At 42.8% G+C, this 27,357-nt stretch overlaps 1 protein-coding gene across 1 annotated transcript in view; it reads left to right on the top strand.

Annotated features, from left to right (window-relative positions):
- LOC116892818 (parkin coregulated gene protein homolog) overlaps positions 1-27,357 on the top strand; it is a 191,982-nt gene that overhangs the window by 11,316 nt on the left and 153,309 nt on the right. The window contains exon 2 of the mRNA XM_032894702.1: positions 7,410-7,559. Within this exon, the coding sequence (XP_032750593.1) occupies positions 7,410-7,559 (150 nt within the window). The remainder of the gene's footprint in view (positions 1-7,409; positions 7,560-27,357) is intronic.

Raw genomic sequence — 27,357 nt, 5'->3', positions numbered from 1 at the left:
GACAGCCTACCTTGCTTTCTGAAAGATGCTATGAGCTTTGTCTCTGTCACTGTGACTTATTCCCTAAAGAAAAAAAAACACTTATGCCCAGGAACCAGCATGGTGAAGGCTTTTTTAAATGATCTCCTCATTGCCTAGGCCCAGTATGCACCAGGCCATGGGACAATACCTCATGACTGAGGGGATGCCAGGAAAGAAAGAACAGTTACTAAGAATGTAGAGTTTGGACTTAGGTGAAAATCCAGCTTGCATTACCAAGCTCTGTAGTGTTGGGCCATTTAATTCTTCATCCTTCCCAGGAGATTAGAAATACCATTGTCCAGTGTAGCCATAGGATTATGTAACAAGAACATTATTGGGAAAGAAAGATTGTGTGTGTGTGTGTGTGTGTGTGTGTGTGTGTGTGTGTGTGCGTAGTTCTTAGTTTCCTTGTCTTGGCATATTCTCAACTAGCAGTCACCAAAATAGATGATAGGTTTCGATTCAATAAGGTGCACTCAATCTACAAAAAGAAAAAAGTATTCTATGGAACCGAAGTGTTGAGCCTGTGCAGACCTCTGACTTATCCCACCAACAAGAGGTTGATACCAAAACCCCAGCGCATGCTACTGCAATTAGGTTATTCATACAGAAATAAAAAGAAAAGAAAAATGGAAATCCTAACTCTCAATCCCTCTTATACCCTTTTGGATTTTGTTGTTAGTGTTTGTTTGTTTGTTTGTTTGTTTGTTATTAAAGGTGGGTCTCATATCCCAGGCTGACCTGGAACTTGCTGTGTAGCTGAGGATAACCTTGAACTCTGTCCTAGTGTCTCCACCTTCAGTGCAGCATCACACCCAGTTTCTGTGGTGCTGGGGAAAGCCCCGAGCTCCTTGCATGCCAAGCACACTCTCTGTCAATTGAGCTATGCCCCAGCCTTCCATCTCTATGTCTTAACAACTAGAACAGCCAGACAGTTCTGATCAGATGTCTTGCTAAAGCACTCTAGTTGCAGTCTTCTTTGTGAGCAAATGTAGAACATGTTATGTTAGCTTGGTTTGCCTTCATTCAGTGAGTAAATCCAGGTTACTAATAACTACTGCTGTCTTCCTATATGATCCAAATTGCTTGTCCAGATAATTACTGCTAAAATTGTACCAGAAATCGCTATTAGACTTAGAAATGTGTGTTCTTCCTGCCCTTCTTTGGGTAGGACTGGGCTCCTATATCTTGAAAATTGTTCTATCCATCCACCTTCTATTTCATGTGCATCCCAGAATTCACTACTATGCACAAGGCCTTTGTGTGTCCTTGATGGCCATGAAAGCTGTAACAAATATAATGACTCTTTCTTAACGAATGTAAGGAATGTACTAGTGCCTTTTAGCAGCAATGCCCACTTGATACAAAAGATAAGCATTGTATTTCACTCTGAAAATAGTAATAAGGCTAATTCCTTCCTTTGGCATCATATGATATCCTGCTCCTTCAAGGTGAACTGGGTGGACATCTAGGTACAGAGGGGCAAGGTGCTCTGAGAGAAGAGCCCTGCATTGCCAGTGCCAGCACTCGCCATGGGAGCTCATGCTCAGCTGCCAGCACTGAACCAGGCACTCGGTGTGTGCAATGACCAGACCCAGCTTCAGCTTCAAGAACAAAGGAAAGTGAGGGAGACACGGGTCCTCATGGTTACTCCCGCTTACCTTGTGCCTCCTGAGTATAACAATCAAACATACTGGCGACAGCATCTTTGAGCATGTCAATAACTGATGCTTTTTAAACAAATCTGTTTAAACAAATAAAATCACTTATAAGAAAAATAAAATACTTAATACAAAGAAAGTCCCCTTTCACTGAATGCTAAATTACATAAATGACCCTAAAACAATTCAAAAATTAAAATAAACAAATAAATATACTAAAATAACTTTCCACTCTATAGATCTATGTCTTCTCATTTAACAACCTGATGGTCTCGGAATGTTTCAATTATTCCCAATCATAAGCAGTACTGGTTTCAGCATTCTTTCATAACTGAGCACACACCTTCATACTTAGGCTAAAGGCCCATGCAGGTGAAGCCCTGGGCTAAGTGTCTCCTGCATTTGTTTGGCTCTGAGAAGTGCTGCCCTGCAGAAAGACTGCATCTATCTGTGCCACAGCATCTGTAAAAGTCACCCTTTCCCCAAACGTGCTTCTGCTTTGAATGATGATATTTCAGTGACTACTTTTCGCTAGTATGCTATCCCAAAGTTATTTTGATCACCAATGAATTCGAACACTCTAGACTATGAACTGCTCGCTTGTGCATGTTAGCCTCCGTGTTATCTGCTCACATTCTTAGACAAGCTTGTTGGGTTCTTTCACTAGATTGTGGCAGCTATTTGTATGCTACAGATATTTAACATTCATGGCACATGTCAAAAGTATTTTTAGACTTCATGTTTGGCTTTGATTTTGTTTGGTGTTTCTAACTTTAAACAGAAACAACCTACTGGTAATGTTCCTGTGTCTTCTCATTCCACAGTAGCAAATCATATCTAATAGTAGGAAATGCTCTCACTTCACAAAATTCATAGCAATAATGGATTTTTAGGCCTAAGAAAATTGTACGCAGGGCTTATAACCATCTAAGATGAATAAATTTCACCACTTTGGCTTCAAATTGTTTTTCCTTATTCTCCAGCAATTTCTCTATATCTGTAAGCTCCATCCTGTTGATTATACTTGAAGGCAGTAAGCAGTACAATAGAAATCCAATTTCCTGAATAGAAAGGTTCTATAATGTCAGTAGACTCTTTGTGTTAGACCTTTCAAAACCTTAAATCTTGAGTTCAAAGTCCTCACTTACAACTTGACAACAGCTACAGAAGAATACACACATCTCCTTAAGCCCCAGAATCATACTCTCTTTATATCTGTTAACGTGCTTTTCTCAAAGGAAGAGACCTTTGATTCCTACTCCCCATCCCCCAATCATATTTCTTTAATTCCACTGGGAACATAAGAACAAAAAGGCTTCCAGCTTGATGTGAAGAGTCAATTCCTCAAGAAGGAGGAACAAAAATACCTATACTGAAATGGAAATGGGCAGTATAAAAAACAATCCCTCTTGGGGCTGGGATGGTGATGGCATAAGAGCCTCAGTTTGACCCTTAAAGCCCATATAAAAGCTCAGGAGTGCTAATGCACTAAGAATCCCAGCACTGGGGAGGTAGTGGCAGGCAGATACCTGAGGTTTACCCACCGTACAGCCTAGCCTACTCAGTGAGCCCCAGACCAATAAGACATATTGTCTCAGAGCATCAGGTGAGCACTTAAGAGGAATAACACCCAAAGTTGACATGTGGCCCCTACACACACATGTATATATGTGCACATGCATCTGCATGCACACATGTACCGACATGGACACACACACACACACACACACACACACACACACACACACACACACAAATACACACACATGTACAAAAAGAAAAAGAGAAAATCCCTCATCATGAGATTAAGGGTATTTTGATATTGTACTGCAGTTTCTCTCACAGCTACTGTGAAGACTCTTTTTCTCATTCCCCAGGATGGACACAGCATTCCCTTTCATGTGACATTCTGATTAGCAGGTCGGGCACTATGGTTGTAGGTCACCATCAATAATATTCCAATAATGCATATCACCACCATGCTATTTCAATTAAGGTTGCAATGCACTTGTGTTCTAACATCTGTGTTTGTTATTCTGTTGAGAGAGAACATGAATATAACCCCTGAGTAACCAAGTTGAAAACCCCATGTAACCCCCTTTGGAAAGTTAGGGTAAAGTTGTTCACATAAATATTTATCGTCATTATGGTCTACAGGACAGGTCTCTTCCATGACATTGGGTGTAGATGTGCATACATAATGCCATCTTATTACAGTCTTTTTAAAGCACACAGAATGGAAAAACTTATTCAAGAGCCATCACAGCCACCAAAAGTGCCACATCCCGTCATTTGTCTATCGATGTTTTTTCTGCCTTTGATGTTAAAGTGTTTTGTTGTTATATTTTCCTGAAAAAAAAAGAAAAAGAACAAAATAGACCATTATACATGTGATGGGAGGGAGAGAAGAAAGGGCAGAAACACAGACTCTCTAGTGTCTGGTTCTTGCTGGTTATTCTAGCAAGATGGGACCTCAGGTTCTCCATGGATACACCTACACACACATGCTTCTCACCAAAAAGTGCTCAGGAAAAAATACATTCACGGTTATAAAAGCAGGTAACAGGACCTGAATACCTCAGTGCACTCTCACCTACACAGCTAGAGCAGGAGGTTCCTTTCCCCAGCGGGGGGGCTCTGTGTTTCTACTGCACCTCCCTGCCTGGGAAATTCTGTGGCTGAATAGCATCTATTGATCCCTGGGGTTTGTCCTGGTCTAGGAGAGTTCAGAGGTTCTGAACCAAGGTTGAGTAGTCCTGTGATTGGCTGCTTAATGACCTTGTTTTGTCAAGAGCAGTCCTCATACTTGTGGTATAAGCTTACTGACTGTTTCCACGTTAGACTGCGATCCCTGAGAGGGTATTAGCATCTGTATCTTGTTCATTTCAATCCTTCCAGTTCCTAAAACTCTGGGAGCACACAATATACTCTCAGCAAGCACTGACGAAGGAGGATTAGTCATCTAAGATGTATAAGGTGCTAGGTTCAATTCCTGGCACAAAGAAGTGCTCACTGCTCTTTTGAAACCAGGCCTGGCTGCTGACCATGCAAGGTCCATTCTCCTCCCGCCCAACAGGGTTCGAAAGCTCTGCTTCTGACTGTCCCATCACCACAGCTTGCAGAGGAAATTACAGCATTCTATTTTTAGTTGTTTTTCAGAAGATTCAGTGCAGCCTGCAAAGTGTTTAAAAGCTATAATGACAGACCAAGTCCTGCGGTTATATTTAGGTGGACTCCCAGAGTTAAGGCTGAGCATCTCTGTTCGTTACATTCATGTTTACTTTCAAACCAACCAGGAATGTAGCCTTGACCAGACAAGAGGCTGTGAGGTTGCTCTGAAGTGTGTATATTTGCCAACCACCAAGTTTGTTGCTGGAGAAGATAAAGCTGACCTCAACTTTATTTTTAAAAACTTCCCAGTGTTTCCACAGAAAGTACCTATGAAATCACTAAATGGAACTTTAAATTTTTAGACTTTTTACTGTGGGTTGAGTTCAGTATAAACTTACCCTGAATACGTCTCTGGATCTGGCTGATTTGCCCTTTACTCTCAAGGGGGAAAATCAGAGGGCATCATTAATTAAGCTCTTTGAGCAGGTAGTTGGATATGAGCAAGAGGAAAATGGAGACCAGAGGAGAAAAGATAAGGAAGAAGACCGAGAACCAGAGAGGGGAAGGTGCAAATGAGGACCTAGAACCAAAAGAACAGAGGGGGAAGGTAAAGACTTAGAACTAAAGGAGAGATATAGGACCAACCAAGGGAGAGAAGATGAGGAGACTCTGGGCCTAAGAAATTTTGAAAAGGGAAACACAAGAGCTAGAGAAGGAAAAGTAAGGATAGAGACCCAGAATCAGAGGAAAGAAGATGCAGTTGAAGATCTAGATCAAGAATACTCTGGACCAAATGAAGGGAGGTATGGAACACATAAATTCAAGGATACCCCAGTGCAGAAACAATTTTCCAATGTAGGGAATATGAGAGATGAAAAATGGGATTTGACCTTGAGTAACAGGGAACCATACAGGTCACATTATAGAGTAAAGAGGAGGCTTATAGAGATAAATGTCTCTCTGATACATACTGGATGTGATCTGTCTGCAAGACCAAAGCTGTTGGAAGTATGAGCTGGGACTCAAGAATAGTGTGAGGCCCCCTCTCCGGTGCACTGGCTATCGCTCTGATAGCTTGACTGCCTTTTATCTCTTGTTTTCAGGTCATAGTTGATTCTTTGTCATTAGGAGGTGGAACATCTTACAGACAAGAGCCTTTGTCTTGCTCTTTAGAGTAGTCAGGGGCTCTGCATTTTGGCCTTCTATAATAGATGCTTTTGTATAGCTCTTCATTTCAATCATTTTAATGTAGTCGCCTTAGAAAGCAAATGACAGGCTGCTGTGATTAAGGAAATCAGGGCCAAGAAAGTGTCAATGAGTTGGCCAGGTTCCCACAGCTAGCATCAATGTCCAGAGTCTCCACTGGAGCAAAGGGCGCTTTGCAGCCCCGGCAGAGATGGATCCACCAGGTAATTAAACTGCCTTTTTTCCTTTCTCTGCCGTGGCTTGTTGCTTTGCACTCAGAACTGTTCTCTAAGCCTGTGTGCATTCCTTTGGTCTCCCCTTATTATGGTTGACTCTCTCTAATGGAATGCTTATACTTCCAACACTGCCTCCCTTGCCTCCTCAAGACTCTACGTGCAGCCATTTCATGTTCGCTGCTACCAAGAATTCTGCCTGTCTCAGTAATCAATATATAGTTTCTCCACATGCACACCAACCAAAAATCTATCTCCCAAAATAAAGGTTGTTTCTGATAATAGCTTTGCAAATAACAGTGAATTGGGACTGAGGAACTGGTCCAATTGATAAATGATATGCCACACAAACATGAGGACTTGGGTTTGGATCCCTAGTCAGGCACACAAAAAGCTAGACATGACAGTGTATTCCTATAGTCCCAGCAATGGAGAATTCATGGGGCTTGGTGGCCAGCCAGTCTGTGAGTGACCCTGCCTCAAAAAACTAAGGTGGAAATCAACTGAAGAAGACATTTGATGTTGACCTCTGAGCTCCACACATACATAGACACACAGAGAGAAGGGGATAGGGAGAAAGAAAACAGTGGGAATTCTTAACAGAGATCACAAAACTTATTTATTGGTAGCCTGCACAGTCATCTACACCAGACACCAGGTGACATTTAATGATCCCTGCCACCTGTCATTCTCTTCCTCCTCAGTCCACCTGCCTCTTTTCTATATGGAAACATGAGACGTAGCCAAGCATGGTGGCACATACCTATAGTCCCAATCCAACCCCCACCCCTCAAGGCAGAGGCAGGGGTATCTCTGAGTTGGAGGCCAGTCTGATCTTCCAATTGAGTTCCAGAACAGACAGGGCTACATAGAGAAACCCTGTCTTAAAAAAAAAAAACATAAAGGAAGGAAGGAACGAAGGAAGGAAAGAAGAGAGGAGAGTGAACAAAGAAAAGAAAAAAAGAAGTGTTCTCAGGGTTGGTGAGGAGCCCACACCAGCTAGGAGAATGAACAGTAACCAAATAAGATGTGATTCTCAGCAGAGGGCTGCCCTACCTCATCAGAACTGTAATAATAAGGACCTTTTGGGTCCCCTATAGAGCACAACTTAATTAAATGCATCCATGAGACAGCTTCACCTTAACATCATAGAATTCACACTCAATATTTTCTTCTTGTTTGTTTTCCCACCCCATAGATGCCTTGAACCTCCGAAACAGACAGGTCATCTGTGTCACGCTCAAAGTTCTCCAGCATCTGGTTGTGTCCGCTGAGATGGTGGGTGAAGCTTTGGTGCCCTACTACCGCCAGATCCTGCCAATCCTGAACATCTTTAAGAACATGAACGGTGAGTGATCCCAGGAGACAAAAGGTCTTCTAAGCACAGAAATGAAGGCGTGGGTTGGTGGAGAACTAAGGACCAGCCTGTTTGGGACTATCGCCCTTCAGTTTGGAGATCTAAAGTGTGTAGCCCCACCCTCCCCTCAGTCCCGTGTGGAAACAGTAATTCAGCAATTTTGATTCCTCATCACACATACAGCCCAGCCACTCAATAGATGAGCGCCAAAATGTCTCTATATGCGTCCAGTAATTAAACTGTTTGGTGTCCTTCAATAGTTCTTGAATACATTTGAAGGTTTTGGTCCTCCCTGAAAAACTTTATAGCTCACTACTTATAAATTAATCAAAGGTGGGTGTTTTAAATGCTATTCAGATGTGGTAAGCAGTTTGGAGCTTTTTAACATCTGATCTTTCATCTCCAGGAAAAAGTAGAAAAATGATACTTTTCTACTCTTAAGTTACTAATACTTAGTAATTTGTCATTAGCAAAGTCACATGGTAAGTATTGATTAAAAATAGAATGATGGTCTATTGATCTCTTGATCAAATATCCTTCACTGAGCTTGGGAAGCATGGATAGGCTCAAAGAACTGGTTACCCTGGCCAGATCTGTGGCAAGTCTTGAGCGATCACAGGCAGCCCCTGGTTATGGGTTCACTCACCGTCGGTCCAATTTCCCTGAAAGGATATGAATCTCATCTTCTTTTTTGTTGCTAATTTTGAGGTTCCATACTTCTCACATGCACGGGACAAGTCAACATGTGAAGCTAGTTCCTGACAGCCGTGTAAATATGTTGGTAATTTAGTGGAACACAGCCTGAAATTTTTGAAACACAATGTGCTCCTTGTACATACAGGAAAACAATACCAAACAAAAAGCCCCATGTGCAGCAGCCCCCTGCCACAGACAAGCCTGGCATTTAGAGTCACCATTGTAGAGAATAATCATTGGTTATTATTGAACCTGTGCCACATATACACTATTCCGGACCTTGTGGGATTGTCAGAAGCTTTTTAGCTGTCTTCTGATCAGAGGACCTAATTATGTGTTTGTGGTCTATCTCAAATCATCTGAAGGTGAGAAGGATGCATGGACACTTACGCAAAATGATTACTCCTGGAGGAAATTAAAAACTGTGCTTTAGCCATTTAGTTTCATATTGTCCAACCAATTGTTTTGGTAACAGCATTCTTACGTTATAAAAAACTACTTATAAACATTATTTATTCCGAATTCATGTTTTTACCATATGGCAGCATTAAATATCTGTGCATTTATAGAAAGCCTACACACAGGCATGATGGCTCATCAGAACACTGTAAACGTCCACGTATTCCTATTTGTAGATTTTAGCTCAGAGCTAAAGCTAGAGACAGAAGTCAAGAACTGGTGGGGGTGGTGTAGATTGATGTGGACAAGAGGGAGTGAGGAAGGAAGGGAAGGAGGGAGGGAGGGAGAGAGAAAGGAAGGGGAGATGGAGATGGACCTGAGAGAGGTGGGGAAGGACAGGCTGAGGAGAAAGAAGTAGAATAACCACACAACAGCTACTCTAGATGTCTAGGTCAACATTTGGAAGCCCAAGATTCACAAATATGTTCTCAGTGCTCCTCATGCAAACCCACAGGATGCTCATTGTTGGGGTTCATAGTGCGTTACTTTGAAGCCTGCCTCCCCATTGCTTTTCTCTTTTATAAACAAACATGTGTTTCTGAATTTGATGATCACAGAGATTGGGCAGGCCCACATAGTTTCTCTCTTGCGTAATCACAGAAGAATTGATTTGTCCACAGTGCAGTAGTATGCTCTTTTCATACAGCAAAATCTGCAACTTAAACCCAAGTAATGTCTCAGATCCTTGTATGAATGAAGGTAACTGGAAAAGTTCAAGATACAACCAAATTCATGGGTACCAAACACGGGAGGTGGGACTGATTCAGGCACCACAGACGGTCCTCCCAGGGTCTGGGCTGTTGTTTCCTACGGGCAGCTTCCCTTCAAGCCTATAACTAACAAATTCCCATCCTGTCTAGAAAAGCTAGAGGTTGCTTGTCTGTTAGAATGTTGGAGAGCTCACTGTGAGAAATGCATAGCTGCTCTACGTCGCCATCGGTTTCAAGCACAACCAACATTTTTGGAATATTTCCCAATGCACACATCAGAAATTTCATGTTCAAATTGCTTTTCTGTCAAACATTCTTCTGGCATTTAAGAGGGGAAACATTATCTTCAGCTGCATTTTCTCCTTTTCTTAGAAGCCTGTCACCACAATGCCATGGTGAGGTTTACTACTATGTTCTAAGGGGCTGTTATAAAATTGGATCATTATACCCTAAGAATGAAATGCTCTTCTTTAAAGAGGTTCTGTAACCCCAGACATAGCTCTGTAACCCAGATCCAAGTCTGCAAGGAATTCACCCCAGGACTTCCAGCTTTGTCAGCATTTTGCACTAGGAAAATGGTTTCACTTCATGGTTGTAGATGTTGTAGCCATATTCACAGAGCCATAATTCTTATTTAATTTAAGCGGATACCTCTCACAGCATGTCATTATTTATCATTAAATTATGTCAGATTTTCAGTAATAGCATTAGGGAGAAGAATCTTAAACTGGGCTCCAAAGCATTTGAGGGTGATTTCTCCTTTCTATATGTCTGCTGTTCCATGCTTGTCTCTTATGTAAATTGATGTCTTGTTAAATATATTTCTTTCAAGTCCTACCACGAAATCCTTTTAGAAGGGTACCAGAGATAGATGGCAGAAAGTAGGAGAGAATACATCCTTTCAAGTATGATGACCCCACTCTTCCATCTGTCCCCTTGAAACACACACACTAGCTTTGTCCTACCGTCTGATCTATTTACAGCGACTTTCCTTTTTTAATATTAAATGAATGTTTTCTGAAACAAGCACTGGGGGCTGAGCAGTCAGGGAACCAGGCAAACCTGTTAGCAGTCCCCCACAATGAGTAAAACCAAGTCCCCAGGTTCAGGAAACCAACATTAATAAAGTAGGCCAGGGGAGAAACAGTACAACGTAAGTTATCAGTTTGCACCATTTCTATCCCTCTGTCTTAGCCAGCCCTAACACTAGTCTTGCTCTAGAAAATGGTACTCACCTCACAGGAGGCAGGTAAGTGGTAAGGGAAGCGGTACAATCACCAAGGACAAGCTCCCAGAGAGCAACTTCCTTCAGCAAGGCCTCATCTACTGAAATTTCCAGAGCCCCCCAAATTAGCACCACCAGCTAGGGACCCACCCTTCAATATACAAACCTCTGGGGACACTTCTTATCTCAACCATAATAGTAGCTTTTTGTAGGAGTGGGTGTGGTCATTAGGGACAGTGAATTCATAGCCTCATGGTAAAGTAAATTACCATGTACATGTATGACAAATTTATAATATAACTGTGCATGAAATGTAGCAATGCTCTATGGGCTATTATCTGACAACTTACCTAAGTCAGTGGAAGCTCTCCGTAGAGCCTGTAACACAGCTGCCATTGATAACTACCAGTGTGACCCTTCCATACTCGGTAAGATGCAGGCTCCTGGTCTCATCAGCCATGGCGAGGTCTTTGCTGCACAGGGTCCTTCTTACTTCTGATGACTACACCTACCTTCTGATGACCTTCACCTAGAGTTGAAGTTAAAGGATATAATGTTTTCAAATCCATCCTTTCCTTGCAAAATATTTAAGCTTTAGTGTGTGATTGGTATTGGGGTTACTGCCATCTTTTAAAAAGACAGCAGGCGCATGTAGGACAGAGGAAGAAAGCCTAGATCAAGGTCTTCCATGGAAGAGCCAAATTGATATCCATGTTTAGGGTTCATTTCTCCCATTCAGGTACTAACCAGGCCCAGCGAGGTTTGGATTCATGGTCAAGCAGAGTTGGGTATGTTCAGGGTAGCATTGCCATTTACTAGGGCTCATTTCTCCATATTTAAACAATGAACTCGATAGGTCTAAAGTGTGTTGATTTTCCAGGAACTCCACTGGGGTGAGAGAAAGAACAATTTCTATAAACCATTCAAAAAAATGTATTTGTCATACAGCCAATAGCAATATCGTCTCTCCTACGCTCTTGTATAAATGTTATTAAAGGTTACAGAAAATTAAGACAATAAGAATGTTCAGTTTATAGCTTTACCAGATGAAGCTGCAAAATTAATGATGTGGTGTATTACATTTGAGGAGCCTGGGCCAATTAATGACATGAGCTCCCTCATAGCTAAGCCGTGGGCTCTGACAGCAGATCAGGGCCTTTGAGAGACGGTCTCCACATGCTGAAGTTTGCTTCCTAAGGGCAGCAACGTTCCTGATCAAGCTTGTACCCAAAACATTCTGGACTTCCGGCCTCTGAGATGCTGCTGACTGTACCACAAGCCATGCAGTAGAGATATAATAACCAAACATCCGGTCTCAGGTTGCAGAAATCAAATGCCAAAATATTTAGGATAAATCTGGAACATGCACCACTCTGACTGATAGAAGGCCATTAAAAAAAAGACAAAGAGCCCAAAAGGCATAGGCACTTCCTGCTCGGCCTGAGGATCTGAGTTCAATCCCAGGAATGCACATGGTGAAAGGAGAAAACAGGCCTTTGCCTGTTATTGTCCTTAAATCTCCACTGTGGTACATATCCCTTTCCTACAGTGATAATGAGTAATATAATTTAAATGTCTCCTAAATTTTGGTAATTCTAATTAGACACATCAATCTATATAAATAATAAGAATACATTATATTTGCCAAATTTTATAATGTTCCTGTGAGGTCTTTGGCCTTGAAATTTAAGTGGCTTCAGAAAAAAAATTGGAACATAAAGTAACTTTATTCTCAGGTCACCAGATTCCAGGTCTTCTAGATGGTCCTGTGAGCTGGGTGGACCTGTGAGTTGTGCATTCCAGTGAGTTGTGTATTCCAGTGAGTTGTGCATTCCAGTGAGTTGTGTGGTCCTGTGAGCTGGGTGCTCTTGTGATCCTCTAAAGTGCTGGTGAACTTTTGGGTATTCGTTTTTTACCACAAACTAGGAAGTATAATTTTTCTTGTATAATGGTCTTTCCTCTTGTAGGAAATTTGAGTTTAGTTTGGAATTAAGGTTCATGCCCTGTGAAATTCTGGCCTGCTTTTAGTCTATAACTTACATTTTGGGAACTCACTTCCAAGTTCCTTGGGAATCACTACATTTATTAAATCCTCAAGCATTGAGTTGTCCTGCGTTCACATGGGAAGTTATTAGAATGGCCCACCCCGCCATTTCTGACTGCTAGGTTGGGAGTCTCACATGTGGATCTAGTCTACGTACTTCCCACGTAGGCTAAAAGCTGAGTCACACAGAATCCTGGGGTCAAATACAGATTGTAACCAGCCTTGACAGTGCTACTGTAAATGGCTAGGCAGGTAAGAGCTCCTTTTCAAGGGCCGCATTCCTGTAACTTTCCCATGGGAAGTTTTTGTTTAGTCTGAGGAGAGGGACCTCGTATGGGGCAGAAAGAACGGTGGTCCATTGATTTCTTAATTCTTCTGAGATGCTACAAGCTAGCCAGAGAGGAAAACAAGCACTTTCCATAGCTCTGAGAGCTGCCTTGGAGACCCTAGGGACATCCAGGGACTCCATTGAAATGGAAGGCTGCGTCGCCTGCAGCAGTCTCTGTCCACACTGGCTGGGCAAGAGGCCCAGGTACCTCAGGCCTAAAGGAGGATTAAAGCAGTAAGCAGAGTTTACCGTGTATACAAGGATGGACGAGGCTTTGGGCAGATCAAACAATATGTAGAGAAACAAGAAATGGGACTGTTTGGGCAGTAGCCACAGAGCAGTTCTGAGGTATGAAGGCTCAGACCTTTTGGTCCGATTTATCCTACTTAATCCTATGCAAAGAAAAGGAAGTTACACAACTACAATGTGCCTCAGTTTCCTTAATTTGAAGAGCAGGTTGTTGAAAAAATTAGACATTTACAAGCCTTAAGAGAACTCATGGGATGCTCTTTGCTCTCTGTGTCTTCTGGCTAATATTACGTGTGCAGTGTGAGTGTAGCAGATTTGCACTGTACAAAGATTTGGTGAGTGTTAGGGATCTGCACTGTTTGCCTCAGAGGGTTGTGCAGAAAAACTATAGGCATATGGTTTTATGTGGTCCCTCCAAGGGTATTATGTATAATCCATTAGAATTAATGTATTTTGTAAGGTGATTCCATGCAAAATAAATTCAAGAATTACTGCATTTACTATATGCCAGGAGCAGAAACACGACACAGAATGTCTTTTGTTGATGCTCATAATCCCAGCTATGCAAACAAGCCAACGTGGACAAACTCTCATGTTCACTGTTCCCACCGAATGGTAGTTTTAGCTACTCCCTTAGACTCCTCGATTCATGTCAGAGGACTGAAGTATCTAGTCACAGGCAGACCAGGTTTACCAAGCATTGCTTGTCCTGGAGGACTATTGAAAGCCCAGCAGCATCTTGGTAAAGTAGGCATGGCTTTGAGGCTACTACCCACAACTTCTACTCACTGAACATCTTTCCCCACCCCAGGGCCCTTGTCTCTCCTCATTCATTTGTGATGACTCTACATTCCCATCTCACTGCTGCCTTTGAACCCAGGCCCAGACTTCTGTCACACAGCAGCCAATACTGTAGAAATAGGAGGTGCTAGGGAATCTGTTCATTCAGAGGCTGGCCTCTGGTGTCGGAGAGGACATCTTCCACACAGCTCTGTCTTGGGATCTCAGGGGCACAAAGGATTTCCTAAAGAAGGAAACGAGTTTGCACTACAGCGGTCAAGGAGACAACAACCTGAGGATGGTGCTGAGCCCAATCTTCCTCTCCTGAGGTACATGTCCTCCTTTCAGCTCTGTCAGGAAGACTGCAATTGACCTCAGCATGCATTTTCTTTAAAGAGAACTACTGCTTTTTCAGTAAGTTAAACTTCATAGCAGTCTGGATGTGTGCTGGTGGCTATGCGGGAATAATGAATATGGGGACTAACACATACTCTGATGTTCTGTGAAGGTTACCAGAGAGTCTGGGTTCTGGAACTCTAAAGAAAGAGTGCTCAGTAGTTAACAATGTGATCATGAGGTGAATTTTCCAGCCTGTAGGATGCAGAGCATGGGTGGGAGGATGGGTGGGGCATGATCTTTACCCAAGGACAAAACACTGGCCACTGATATGAAGGCAGACCCACAGGGATATCAAACTGCAGTTAGATCTGTGGCCCACGCACACTTTGATGTTCTCCAGACCCATGGCCACTTTGGCTCACCTACAACAGCTCCCACAGGAACATCTGATCCATTGATCTGAAGCCCCCTATCGTGGCCTGACTGAATCAGTGCCACCATGTATTGTCAGAATGGCCACTGTGATTGACACAGTGCGTCACAGCCTTGGATGGTTATGCCACGGCCCAGTCTCAAGGCCTTTGTGACATAGGCCTAGTTTTCCTCCAGATCAAACTGAGAGCATCATGTCCCCTCTGTTTCCTCCGAGGTCCCTCTCTGACAGGCTGAGCTATTCTCTGAGCAAAGCCACCCTCCCGTTCTTCTTTACATTTTTTTTTCATGTAGCACAGGCTTTCCTCAGACTTGTTACATATCCAAAGATAGCCCTGACTTTCTGATCCTTACTGCAGGGATTACAGGACTGACCCACCCTGCCCTATGTATGCTGGGCTGAGCATCAAACCCAGGTCCTTATGCATGCCGGGTAACCACACTACCAAGGGATCTGCACCAGGCCCTGTCCTTTTTCTTGGATCTGTCTCCTCACCAAAACCCAAGTAGAGAGGGAGCGACAAAGCCCCCCTCTGCATAACTTACGTACAAAGCCGTGTTTGAAATACACTTTATCCTCATCCTCCCCTCTAACGTTACCCAACCAAGATCTACCCACATAATTCCTCGATTATGCGTGGTTCTCAGGCTTTGACCCATAGGATGCCCCTGCTAGCTGGAAGCACATGCACTCCAGTCTCCACCAACTCAACGAAGACCTCTGAGGCATGCCTGCAGAGGTCTGTGTCGTATGCTTTAATGTATTTGAAGACTAACACAGGCCCTGGATGAGGCTGCATGCAGATGCTCAGCCAAATGGAAACTGTGCAGTCTTCTGCGGGGCAGCAGGATGTTGTATTAAATCTGGCCAAGGGAGCAATCGGGATGGAAAAGCTTTTAATGAAAAGAAACTTCTACCCTCAGTTCATGATTTACTTTTCAAGGCACCTTAAACATCACTGTTCTAGATTTGCTGATAACGAAAGTCTTTTCCTCATTTTCCTTGATATGCAAATCTGAGTCGCACATCAAATGCCATTTTAAAGGTCTCTTTGTGGACACTGCAGAGAAAATGAAATTGTTATGTTGGATCATTACTCCTGGTACAACTGAGGCAGGGGTCGGGGGAGGGGATAGGAGGACAGGGTGTAAGCATTGCTCTGTCCAGGGATGATCTCAGCACCCCAAAGATCTGTAGCAGGACCCAGAATGTGTTACGCCTAAGATCTGTGGGAGACTGAGTCAGACAGGACCCATGAGAATCTTGCAGACTTCTAACTTGGCTCTTTCAAGTCCTCTCCCCTGGCTCAACTTGGACTGGCTTCTGCCTAAAAGCTTGCCTGAGGAATGGGGTGAAATTCACCTTGGTTTCGTGGTCTTTATGATAACCTATTCATCCCTACCAACTCACCCTGTAAGTTACTATGAGCCCCGTTCCAGGGTCCCTCCAGAAGTCTGGCAAGTGTGGATTTCCTATGATAGAGCTGGCTAAGGAACAGAGCCTGTAGCCCTGTGACTCTGCCGTCAATATCCTGTCATCCTCCTCCTATACAGCCATCATGGTGGATTCTCAAGTTACTTCTAAGAATCCCTGCACAGTTAAAAATCCCTAAAACATGGACATTAAGCTTCCTCTTGGTCTCATGCACTGTTGATCCTACAAGGGTGGGCGTCACCTTCAGCTCTGCTTGTTCTGAACCCCAGTGCTTTCTCTCCTGAGGAATTTCAGTGGACGACTCCCAGAAACACCCACTGGACCCTGGAGAGCAATCCAGTGCCAGGTGGGATTCAAAGCGGAGCCGAGAGATGCCACCCTCAGCAGGGCTGTGGTAGAAGCAAGGCCCCTTTCTGTCCATGTTTGTGTTGGCCTAGAAAGTCTGAGCCCTACCCCCAACCCCTGCCACACTTCCTGTTTGGTCCGGATTTTTTAGCAGAGCAAGATCCTGTAGGAAGGATTGTATACATAGGCTGAAAACAGCTTCCCCTGTTTATTGTCTTCCTTTAAAAGTTCTGTATTTTCTCACCCGGACAGAGTGGAACTGAGTTAGTTCAGCATAAGCTTTACCTGTCATTGAAGGTGGAACTGAAAACAGAACAGACACTTTCCCTAAAAGGAACTGGAAATACACTGAGATTTCCCTCCTTGCTTGCTTCCTGAGTTACAGTCCATGGACCTCTTAAATTAATTATATAAATAACAAAGAAGAAAAGGGTGGGGTGGGACATCACAGCCACCAGGCTGCAGACCCAGCCCTCCAAGATCAATTCCCCCAATTACTTCTCTATCAGCTCTTCCTGGGCCTATTGAAATCCGGGTTGAAGTGGCCATGCGACCGTCTCTCCACTCACTAGATGACCTTCCAATTAAAATTTGGCAAACCAGTTTCAATTGTGCCTGTTTTGCACCTATAACTTATCTTAGAATTCATTTCTTGAGTCTTTAAATTCTCTTTATCACAAGCTGAAAAGCTATCTAATGATACAATATTATTATTTTTTTTAGAAAACAAGGATGTAATTGGGTCATTATCGTTCAGTGATTCTCTATTTTAAGCTTTGTTTTGACCTGAAGGCAATTTGGATATTTATTTATATACACAAAGAATTAAGGAAAGTTTGTAGTTGTCCTAACAGAAATACTTCAATGCTGTATTTTTGTGTTTGTATATTATAAACATAACACAGAACCACCTCACCAATGGCTTGGATGTCATTCTCTTTAAAAACACTGAAAAATATTTTGTCTTTTCCACACTTCTTGGTGGATGAAGACTAATGACATTCAAAAGTGTTGGGTAGGTTCAGAGAGTTCTTAGGGTCACAGCCTGTGAACTGGTATCCCAGAGAGGCTAGGCTCGGTCACCCCATCCTCTGAAGGAAGGAAGGAAGAAGGAAGGAAGGAAGGAAGGAGGGAGGAGGGAGGAGGGAGGAAGGAGGAGGAAGGGGAAGGGAGGGAGAAGGAGGAAGGAAGGGACCTAGAGATGTCTCAGTCAACAAAATGCCTGTTGTAAAGACTTGAATTCAAATCCCCAGCACCCACATAATAGCTGTCTCTCAGCCCCCTCTACTTCAAAGCTAGTCATAGTGGCTCAGTTCCTTCCAACCACTGCCTCCCCTTCCTGCCTCATCCTGTCTTTCAAGGACTCCTGGTATCACACAGGATCTACTCGGGGATCAGGGTCACCAATCCACTTTAAGGTCAGCATAGCAAACTGCTACTTTTAATGTCTTTTCCTGTTGTGGGAAAATGGCCCCACAAAGTAACTGGAGGAGGAAGTTTTATCCCTGTTTCCAAGCCACAGGCAACTGTGGCAGAGTCGTGTGGGCAGGAGCTTGAGGCAGCTGATCACGATGTATCCATAACCAGGAGGCAAGCAGAGGAATATGCTACTCCCGGCTCATCTTCTCCTCTTCATTCAGTCTAGGACTGGCCTATAGAACCACACTATCATCTTTGGGGTGGGTGGCAGAGGTTTGTCCCCTAGGTAATCCTAGGTCCTGTCTAGTTGATAGGTACTATGAACTATCACAGGAGCCTTAACTTTGCCTACAAAGCCATCACACAGTCATGACTAGATCAGTACTCAAATAGCAGATGAGAACTTGGTGACATGTTTAGAAGTGAGCGTTCCAGATGCAGCCATCCAAACCTTGATACCTGCCCAACTGTGGTGGGGAATGTGAAGCCCATGTTTAAGAGGCACAGAATTGAGTCCAACCACAGAATGAAGCTAGTGCGACTCTGGACTCCTGAGGTCAGCTCGGAGAAGCCCGGAGCTGTGCACAGCCTTCGGTGTACAGGTGCTAGACACAGAGTTCAAAGATGTCTCTTGCTCTTGAAGTAATTTTCTAATATTAAGTAATAAAAATAACAATATAATTAGATAATATAATCTATATGTAATCAGTAATTAATAATTGGATGATTTATTTATAAATGAAAAATGAAAACCAGTAAGCTCAATGCCTTTCTAAAGGCTAGCCTAGTAATGGGACAGGGGTGTCTCTGGCTGGATTAGCCAATGGTAGGCTCCTCTCTTCTGTTTTGTCCTCCATACTATCAGCCTGTGTTAGTTTCTAAGAAATTTCAAGATTTCCTATAATCACACAGAATGGAAGGAGAAGGATGGGGATATTAGTTGTAAAATTCTTCTATACGAACACACTGAGAACTGGGTTAAAATGACTCACCCAAGTGAGAGGGCAGAACAAGCCAAAGCCAACACCTAAAACATTAGCAGATACTAGCATGACACTGAGCCAGGGCACTCCAGGGATAGCAAACATTGGCTCCCAGAGACACTGTTTCTGGAATGCCAGTCTATAGGTTTGCTTGACGTACAGCAGACATAGGAGCTTCGTGGGTCCTCTGGAGCCGCGAGTCTATGCCACTGTTCAAACCTGTTGCTCATCTGCGTAAACTCCTGTGCACTACAAGGCAGAGGCATTTTTGGATTGTCACTCTCTATGGTCGTGTGCAGTGGCAGACTGGGAAAGTGTTCTCAACACCTGGACACACGGCAAGTACGCCTAGTTTAAAGTACCAAAAAGGGACTGGAGAGATGGCTCAGTGGCACCCACAGAAGCTGGGTGTGGCTTCCCGTATTATGGAGGATGGACACAGGAGGGTTGCTGGGCCTGCTGCCACTAGCCAAGCACCACCAGGGTTAGTGAGAATAGATACAACAAGACACCTGAAGTTCCTGGCCTCTCCACCCAAACACACACACACACACACACACACACACACACACACACACACACACACACACACACACACACATGTTTGCATATGCACATACACTTGCATGCATGTACAGGCACATACATACACCAGAACAAAACAAAACCAAAATATTGACCAGAACTATCTGCTAGAAGACATAGAGTCTTGTGAAATACACACAAGGTTTTTAAACCCCAGGCAAATTCTTTCTCATAATTATGGACTGGGTGTTTCCAGAAAAGCATTTATCCCTAGTGAATATTTGGAGAAAATATTAAAAGAATTTTTACCCCATTTTATTCAATCTAAGATGAAATGAGGTGTTTGAATACTTCATCTTTTATGTATCGCTGTGAGACTTAAAAGTACAACTAATTAAACCTTGGAACAGTCTTTGTTCAGAAGCAGAAGCTAAGACAGAGGATTGCCTTGAGTTTGAGGCCAGCCTATGCTGAAGAGTAAGATCCTATCTCAATAAACCAAAGCAAAGCAGCAAAATAAAAATTCATAAACAGAAAAACTGTGACAAGAAAATCTATTGTCTAACCCAACCCTGAAAATGAGGCATCCCCGTCTCAGGAGCAGGAAGTAGGTGAGAGCCTTGCTGCCTACACTACCTTAGGGGTCTCCCCAGGATCTCCTAAAACAGTCCTCACAGAAGATCGCCACGAAGGCCAAGTCAAGAGACTCAAGATAATCTTCTAACTTTGCCATAGGATCCAATATTCAAGCCTAGATTAGTTTACTCCAAAATGTACTTATTTTGTTTTTTAAAAAGACACTGAGATATCTTTTTCAGTTTGCGATTTTTTTCGCCCAGTGTATCTCCCTGTTTGGTGGGGAAGGAAGAAAAGTAGATCTCAGCAGAAGACAAAACAGGCAGGCATCCATCAGTACAGTGGGCTCTCACAAGTGGGACGAGTGGGGCCTCGGGACCGTTAGACACAGAAGCCATCTGGAACCCAGGGTGGCTGCAGACATCTGTGTGTCCCCCATGTGTGTACAGACGTTGGTGTGTCCCCCATGTGTGTACAGAAGTCGGTGTGTCCTCCATGTGTGTACAGAGCATCAGTAGACAATTGAAACGGGAGCTAGGTACATGGGCTTTGTTATTTCACATGAGTTGCTCTCCTGAATAATGGATTTGAAAGCATGACCCCAAATAAAAAAAGAACAAAATAATAAAATATTATAGAAATGGTAGGAAAGGTACAATAAAGCAGACACCATGAGAACATTGTTACTTGTAAATTGTAGCATTGTAAATGAAGCTAATAACTCAGCTTTCACACCATACATTAGAAATGTGCTGTTTATACGTCCCTAATACTTACCCATTCTAAACTCGCAGCTCGATCATTGCTTGACCGCCCCCCCAAAAAAAGGATTGTATCATATTGGTTAGTGATATTTCATGTTTAATTTCAAGTTACTATGTAGAGAAATTTAAAATAACGATATATAACTGGACAATTTTAATAGAAAAATGGAATAAAATTGAACCTCGCTCTTAAGCACAGTTTGTTTGGGAAACCGTTTTGTTTCTAAGCACAGTTCCTAATGAAAAGCCCATTTGTTTTAGGAGGAATGGTTTTGTGTCTTTAGCTGACTGATAGCCCCCCAACAGGCTTCCTGAACACACCAGACATAGAGTTAAAAATGGCCTTTACCATTTGTTCTCCACAAATCAATATTTTGAGATAACTACAGTTGTAGTTTCTACAGAAAACACCGTGCTCTTCTAGTCCCTGTAATAACTCATGGAACGAACGTCTTTATATTATGTATGAAGTAACTGAAACATGCACTTATCTCCGTTTATCACCTCATTACAGAGAATTGCTTCCCTGACCCTATTTCTGAAAGTCAGCCTCCCGTTCTTAGAACTTTTTACCCACTTTTAACAGCACTCTATTGTCCTATTAAATTTCTCTTAATTTCCTACATTTTAAGAAGAAAACATAATTCATTCCTAATAAAACGTGTCCAGAGTAATAAAATCAGTTATAAATGAATTTTGTATTGATATAACTAAGTGTCACTAAATAAATAATTTCTGTGCCCGGCACATAGCGTCCCAAGCAAGCCTGCTAAGACACAGTTTCACAGTGCTAAAACTTCCAGTAGAAAAACCTGTGAGATACAATTTAACACATTTTTAAAACTTAACACTGTTCGATTGCAGTGGGAAGATAAATTCTAATTACTATTTAATTTCTTGGTTGAGAATCTCCAGCATGCATAATACAAAATTGACTCCAAATTTATGCAATTAATATTAGCACTTAGCCATTCCTTTAGAAAACGCAATAACTCAATTTATTTGGCTCACAGAAAGGCCCAACCAAATCAAAGGTGCTTAAAGATTGGAAAGTTGAAAAAGTGGCCATCAATATAGTCAAGTGGTCTGCCATTTGTACCCTGGTGCCCACTCTAGAGCCACTGAGAAAAGGGTTAATCCGACAGTCAGTCAGATACTTGAGGTACTGTAGGCCAGGAATTAATTCATATAGTATGCAACTGAACTCTGTGATCTGTATACAGATCCATTAAGGAAACCTAGAAAGTTTTTTAGGCACCAATGGAAAAATAGCCAAACAAAAGCAACCTAGGGAGAAAAGGTGTATTTTGGTCTAGACTTTGTTCTAGTTACTTTTCTTTTGCTGCAATAAAACACCAGAACAAAGCAACTTATTTTTTAAAAAGCATTTAATTAGGCATTCACTTCTAGTTCTGGGGGAGGTGGGGGAAGGAGCCCATGATGGTGGAACTGAACAAAGGCATGGTAGCAGGGACATCTCAAACCAGATGGCAGGGACAGAGAGCACACTGGGAATGCCACAAATCTCTGGAAACCTTAAAGCCTCTCCCCAGTGACATACCTTTCTCCAACAAGGTCACACTTCCTAGTCCTCCCCAAACAACTCCACCAACTAGGGACCAAGGCTTCTAAGTGTGAGCCTATGGAGGTCATTCTCATTCAAGCCACCACAGCATCCTGGTTCTAGTTCATCACAGAGGGGAAGCTACAGCAACAAAACCTTGAGGGAACTGGTCACTTTCCATCCTCAGTCAGAAGCAGTAGTCTCTCATACATGCTTGTGCTCAGCTTGCTCTCTCCACTCTCACACAGCTCACGATGCCCATCGTAGGGGATAGTTCCACCCATAGTGGTAAGGTCTTCACACCTCAAGTAATAAAGTCTAGATAATCCCTCATAAACATTCTCCAAGACTCTTAGGTTATTTTAGATTGTGTCAAGTTGACAGTTAAAATTAATACTTCATACAAATGTTTTTGGAATATTTCCTTTCTAAGCTTTGTTCTCTAATAACGTAAATTCAAAGGAATTGTTCTACCAACCATACTTCCAGGGTAGGTAGTCCTCTGTTTTAAATTCATAAGAAGATTACTGATTTACTAACTTGTCTCTGGGTGGTTTTGTTGTTGCTACTGTTGTTGTTAACAGTGACAAACATCCATTTGTGTTTTCTCTACACTAGATTCTGAGGTTAGCTCTTTTCATGAATCATCTCATTTAATCCTTAAACCCAGGAGGGAGAAAGTATTCTTCATCCAATTTAACAGATGAGCAAATGAATGCAGGGAGATTAAGTAATTTGCACATTGACAATCAGTTCATAAAAGGGCCCTGATGGCATTATTCAAATGGAGAGAAATAAAAAGTGATAACGTCCATGGTTTTTCCCATCTCATGAATACCCAGCCTCTTCACTGCACCTAATTAGGTGTCTCATTACCGTGTATTAGACAATCGTTCGGATAAACTGATTTCATTCTTCCAGTGTTTAAACCAACCATGTCCAACTGACGGCACTTCTAGACTTGAAGCTTTTCCACAGTTACTGTTGTTTTAATCCTTGTTATTCTTTTTATAAGTTTGAGATTATTCATGGCAATTACAAGAAAATGCACTTTAGAGAGAAGAGTCGGCAAGGCTTAACCAGGGAGAGACAAGACACGAACTAATTGGGGGAGATTAGTTAGTTACTCACGATGATCAGGGAAAAAACCATGGAGCAGGGGGATGGCTGTCTGAGAGGGGTAGGGAAAAGATTCAGCAATTAGATTTCCTGCTGCACAAGCATGTGGACCTGAGTTAGATCCTTACACACAGAGAAAAAGATGGTTGTGACCTTGTACGTGTCCTTAATCCCAACACTGCTGGTTGGCAGAGATAGGAGGATTACTGGAGTTTGCTGGCCATCAGCTTAGCTCCAGTTTCAGAGAGAGACTCTGTCTGGAGGTGACATGGCAGAGGGTGATGGAGCAGCAACCTTGGTGGCCCCTTCTGACTTCTCCATGTGCATACATGGACATGTATGTTCCAGACAATATGCATGCATCATACACACACATAAGAATAGAAAAAGAATTAGCATTCAGTATCAGGTATGACCTATGTGTGATATTGAGCTTGGGTGTTTAGGCACTAGTGTGGATATTTCAGAGCTCTAGATTAGACAGGAGCTCTACTGAGGACATAGTACGTACAACACAGTTAATAGAGCATGCCCTGGAGTTTTGCTGAGTTAATAAATCTGATCCCAAGTGCCCTTGCACATCATGGTGTGGGCATCCTTACTGCAATGCTCCCAAGCACCAGGGCTGCTCCTGTGCAGTCTGTCCTTTGTGTAAAGGCAGCTTTGCTGACAGAGTCTGTTTCTAAGTGGAAGTCCTCACCATCAGCGAGACTTAACTAGACATGGTTCAGGAGAACTGAAAGAAAACCACTTCGGAGAGAGATTTTCAAAGTCTGCCCATTGGAAGCGGAGAACTGATTGTAACTTTTGGAAACTAAAAAACACAACAAAAAAGCAAACAATAGCACAAGTATAGGCTTACTGTTGTTTTAGATTTGAGGAAGATTAATGGCTGATAATGATCACAAAAAAAGAAGGGTCTCTGTCTGAACTTGTTATGCCCCGAGGAGACCTTTCGAGCTGGCTTGGTCTTGTGGAGGCCCAGTGCAAGCCCTGTAGTTGCTCTGTATCCATGTTTGCAGTGTCAGTATCACGCTCTCAGGGTAGCATTCCACAGCCTTTCTTATTTTCTGACTCTTGGGTTCTCTTTTCTTCCTCTTTTTCAATGTCCCTGAGCCTCGGAAGGATGATGCAGATGTCCTGTTAGGGCTCAGCACTGAGACAGCACTTATTCTCAGCACCCATGGCAGCAAGGAATCTGCATCCCTGCAGCTCATTGCAAAACGAAGACTCTCGGCTTAGCGCTGAGAATAGCATCTGTCTCTGGATATAATCATAAATATTTGAAAGACAATGTTGTACCTTGTCAATTCAGCTAAACAACGGTGGTTAATTTCCTTCTAGCACCTAAGGGTTTGGGGTTGGGTTTATAGTACCAGATGTGAATTTCCTCCGGTGCAGCCATCCTCGAGTTGAAGCAGAGTACTTGGTGACCTCTATAAGTGTTGTGCCACTATGGTACCCACAGGCACGCCTTACCTAGCAGCCTGGTGCTATGGTTGGCAGGGTTCACAGCTGAGTAAAGCCAGCTCCCCCTGCCAACAGCCTGCATATCCCCTTTCACCACTGTGAACGTGCAGGAAGGCAGCTTCCGGCTCAGCCCAAGCTTAGTCTCTTATACATTCCCATAAAGAGATCTTGTCCTGGAGTCAGGATTTCTTCCTGACCTTGACACTTGGCCATGCTGGCTGGCCCATGAGAACACACGCACGCACACGCACATGCACACCACAGGAGTTAAAGATGCAAAAATGAGTGTGGGTGCCAAGATTTGAACTCAGATCTTCTCTTCTGCCTGGCAGGAACTTTGCCCATGGATCCATCTCCCTCTTACCTCTTGCTGTGATTTTTTTTTGTATCCTGGAATATATAGGAATAGTGCTCATCTCAAAATGTGTAAATATGAATAGTTGTTGGTAGCTCTCTATTTTCTGAATTTTGGTTTAGTACAAGTGATACTTTCTGAGGCCAAATCTGTCCATACAAATTAAGTAAATGTAGGTCTGCTGTCTCTACAGGATGGAATGTTAGATCACTGCCCTGGCCTGAAAGCAAAATATCACCTTAACAAAACACTGCCAACACATCCCTGGGCTGGCTGACATCTTGATGATTTCCTATCCTTTTACTGAGTATCATTTTATTAGACAGGGAATAGCCCAACTGACTGGATACACTGTCATGTCTCATGATGCCCAAGAAAATCTTGGGTTATTTGTAAGTCCTTTACCAGCCAACTTTTTAAAAGGAATGCAACGGAGTAATCTTTCAATATTTTCTTTCCCTTGTGCCTCAAAATTCAATCACTTCTCTGTTGTAATACTTTTTCATTTGCAACTTCATTTACACACACACACACACACACACACACACACACACACACACACACACACACACCCCTCCTCCAGCTCAGATGTTTGCTAGCCCACTTCATCTGGGACAGTCAATTCCTTCTTCTTCATGCCAGCAGCAGGAATCAGAATTGCTGTCCCGGTCCTAGTGGGAAAAACCTCTGTCAGGCTCCTCTAAGAATTTGTTGAACGAAAGAATTGTGTAATATTTTGTGGCTTTCTAGTCTTACACTTTAAAAGGTTGAAATCTTTGCAGTTGCATGATATTTGAGTTTTAATTTTTAATGACTTGAAAGCTTGTATCCCATGTGCTTGGGACAAATGGCACCGTAGTTGTAGAAATGGCAAATATACCAACTGAACTTTGGGAGGTAAACACATGGGTATTTCTGGGTTTTTTTGTTTTTTGGGTTTTTTTGGTTTTTGTTTTTTTGTTTTTGGGGGTTTTTGGGGTTTTTTGTTTTGTTTAGTTTTTTGTTTGTTTGTTTTTGTCTTTGATTTTTAAAATTTCTTCTCTAGGCCAACAGTTTGTGTGCTTGCTTCTCTGGGTTCTGTAGAGCCCAGTCATGAGAAAGTGCTTGGGTAAGGGACCACAGTGAAATATGAACATTGGGCCCAACATACAAAGTCAAATGCAGCATCAGATGCCTAGAAAGAAACTAAACATGGCATGGCAGCTCGCTCTCGGAGCACTCCATGAGATTTCTGCATCGTAGCTGAAGGCCTTAAGACCTGCAGGAGCCTAGGAAGAACCGGCCCCAAGTATTTGTAAGAGACGGAACTGTGCCCCTTCTTCTGACACAGGCACCACAGGAAAAGCTTTCCTTCCTTCTGTCCTTCCTCTGTTCCCTGCGTTTCATTGAGCACCAAGCATCACCTTGTGTTGAGTACCAAGTGTAGACCACTGACCTGATTATAGGCTACGTCTCAGTTCATGGTGTCCATGAAGACAGTGATGATGACGGTGGGTGCTCACTATACTGTATAGCATTTATACCCAGGAAGCCTTGACTGGGCTGGAGAGCACAGCTGGATCTTGTGGGCATGCACTGATCTTACCTGAAAGTCCTGGTAATCACACCATCATCTTCACCATAGGCTCCTTATTTGCCAATAACCACAGGTGAACTGGGCAGACAGGCACGGAACCTGGAAAACCTTATACTTACATATATCCCTCATGAGAGTTACTGAGCTACTGAGGCAGCCCCTCAGGGTGGTCAGCTGGTAAACAGGCCTCAGATGTCTTGCATAAACAAGACAATGACTTTGGAGGACCAGGCTACAATCTCTGAGAGGTCATACAGGTAGCCAGCAGAATTGAACTTGGAATTGAACTTATGTGACCCTAAGCCAGGCATTACATCTTTCTGGCTATGTATTTCTTCAACTAGCAAGTAGCAAAGACAAATATCCCCATGTCTTCATATGTCAAACCCAAGTGTC

Source organism: Rattus rattus, chromosome 2, assembly GCF_011064425.1.
Source record: "Rattus rattus isolate New Zealand chromosome 2, Rrattus_CSIRO_v1, whole genome shotgun sequence".
NCBI lineage: Eukaryota > Metazoa > Chordata > Mammalia > Rodentia > Muridae > Rattus > Rattus rattus.
This window is presented reverse-complemented; position numbering and strand designations above follow the sequence as displayed.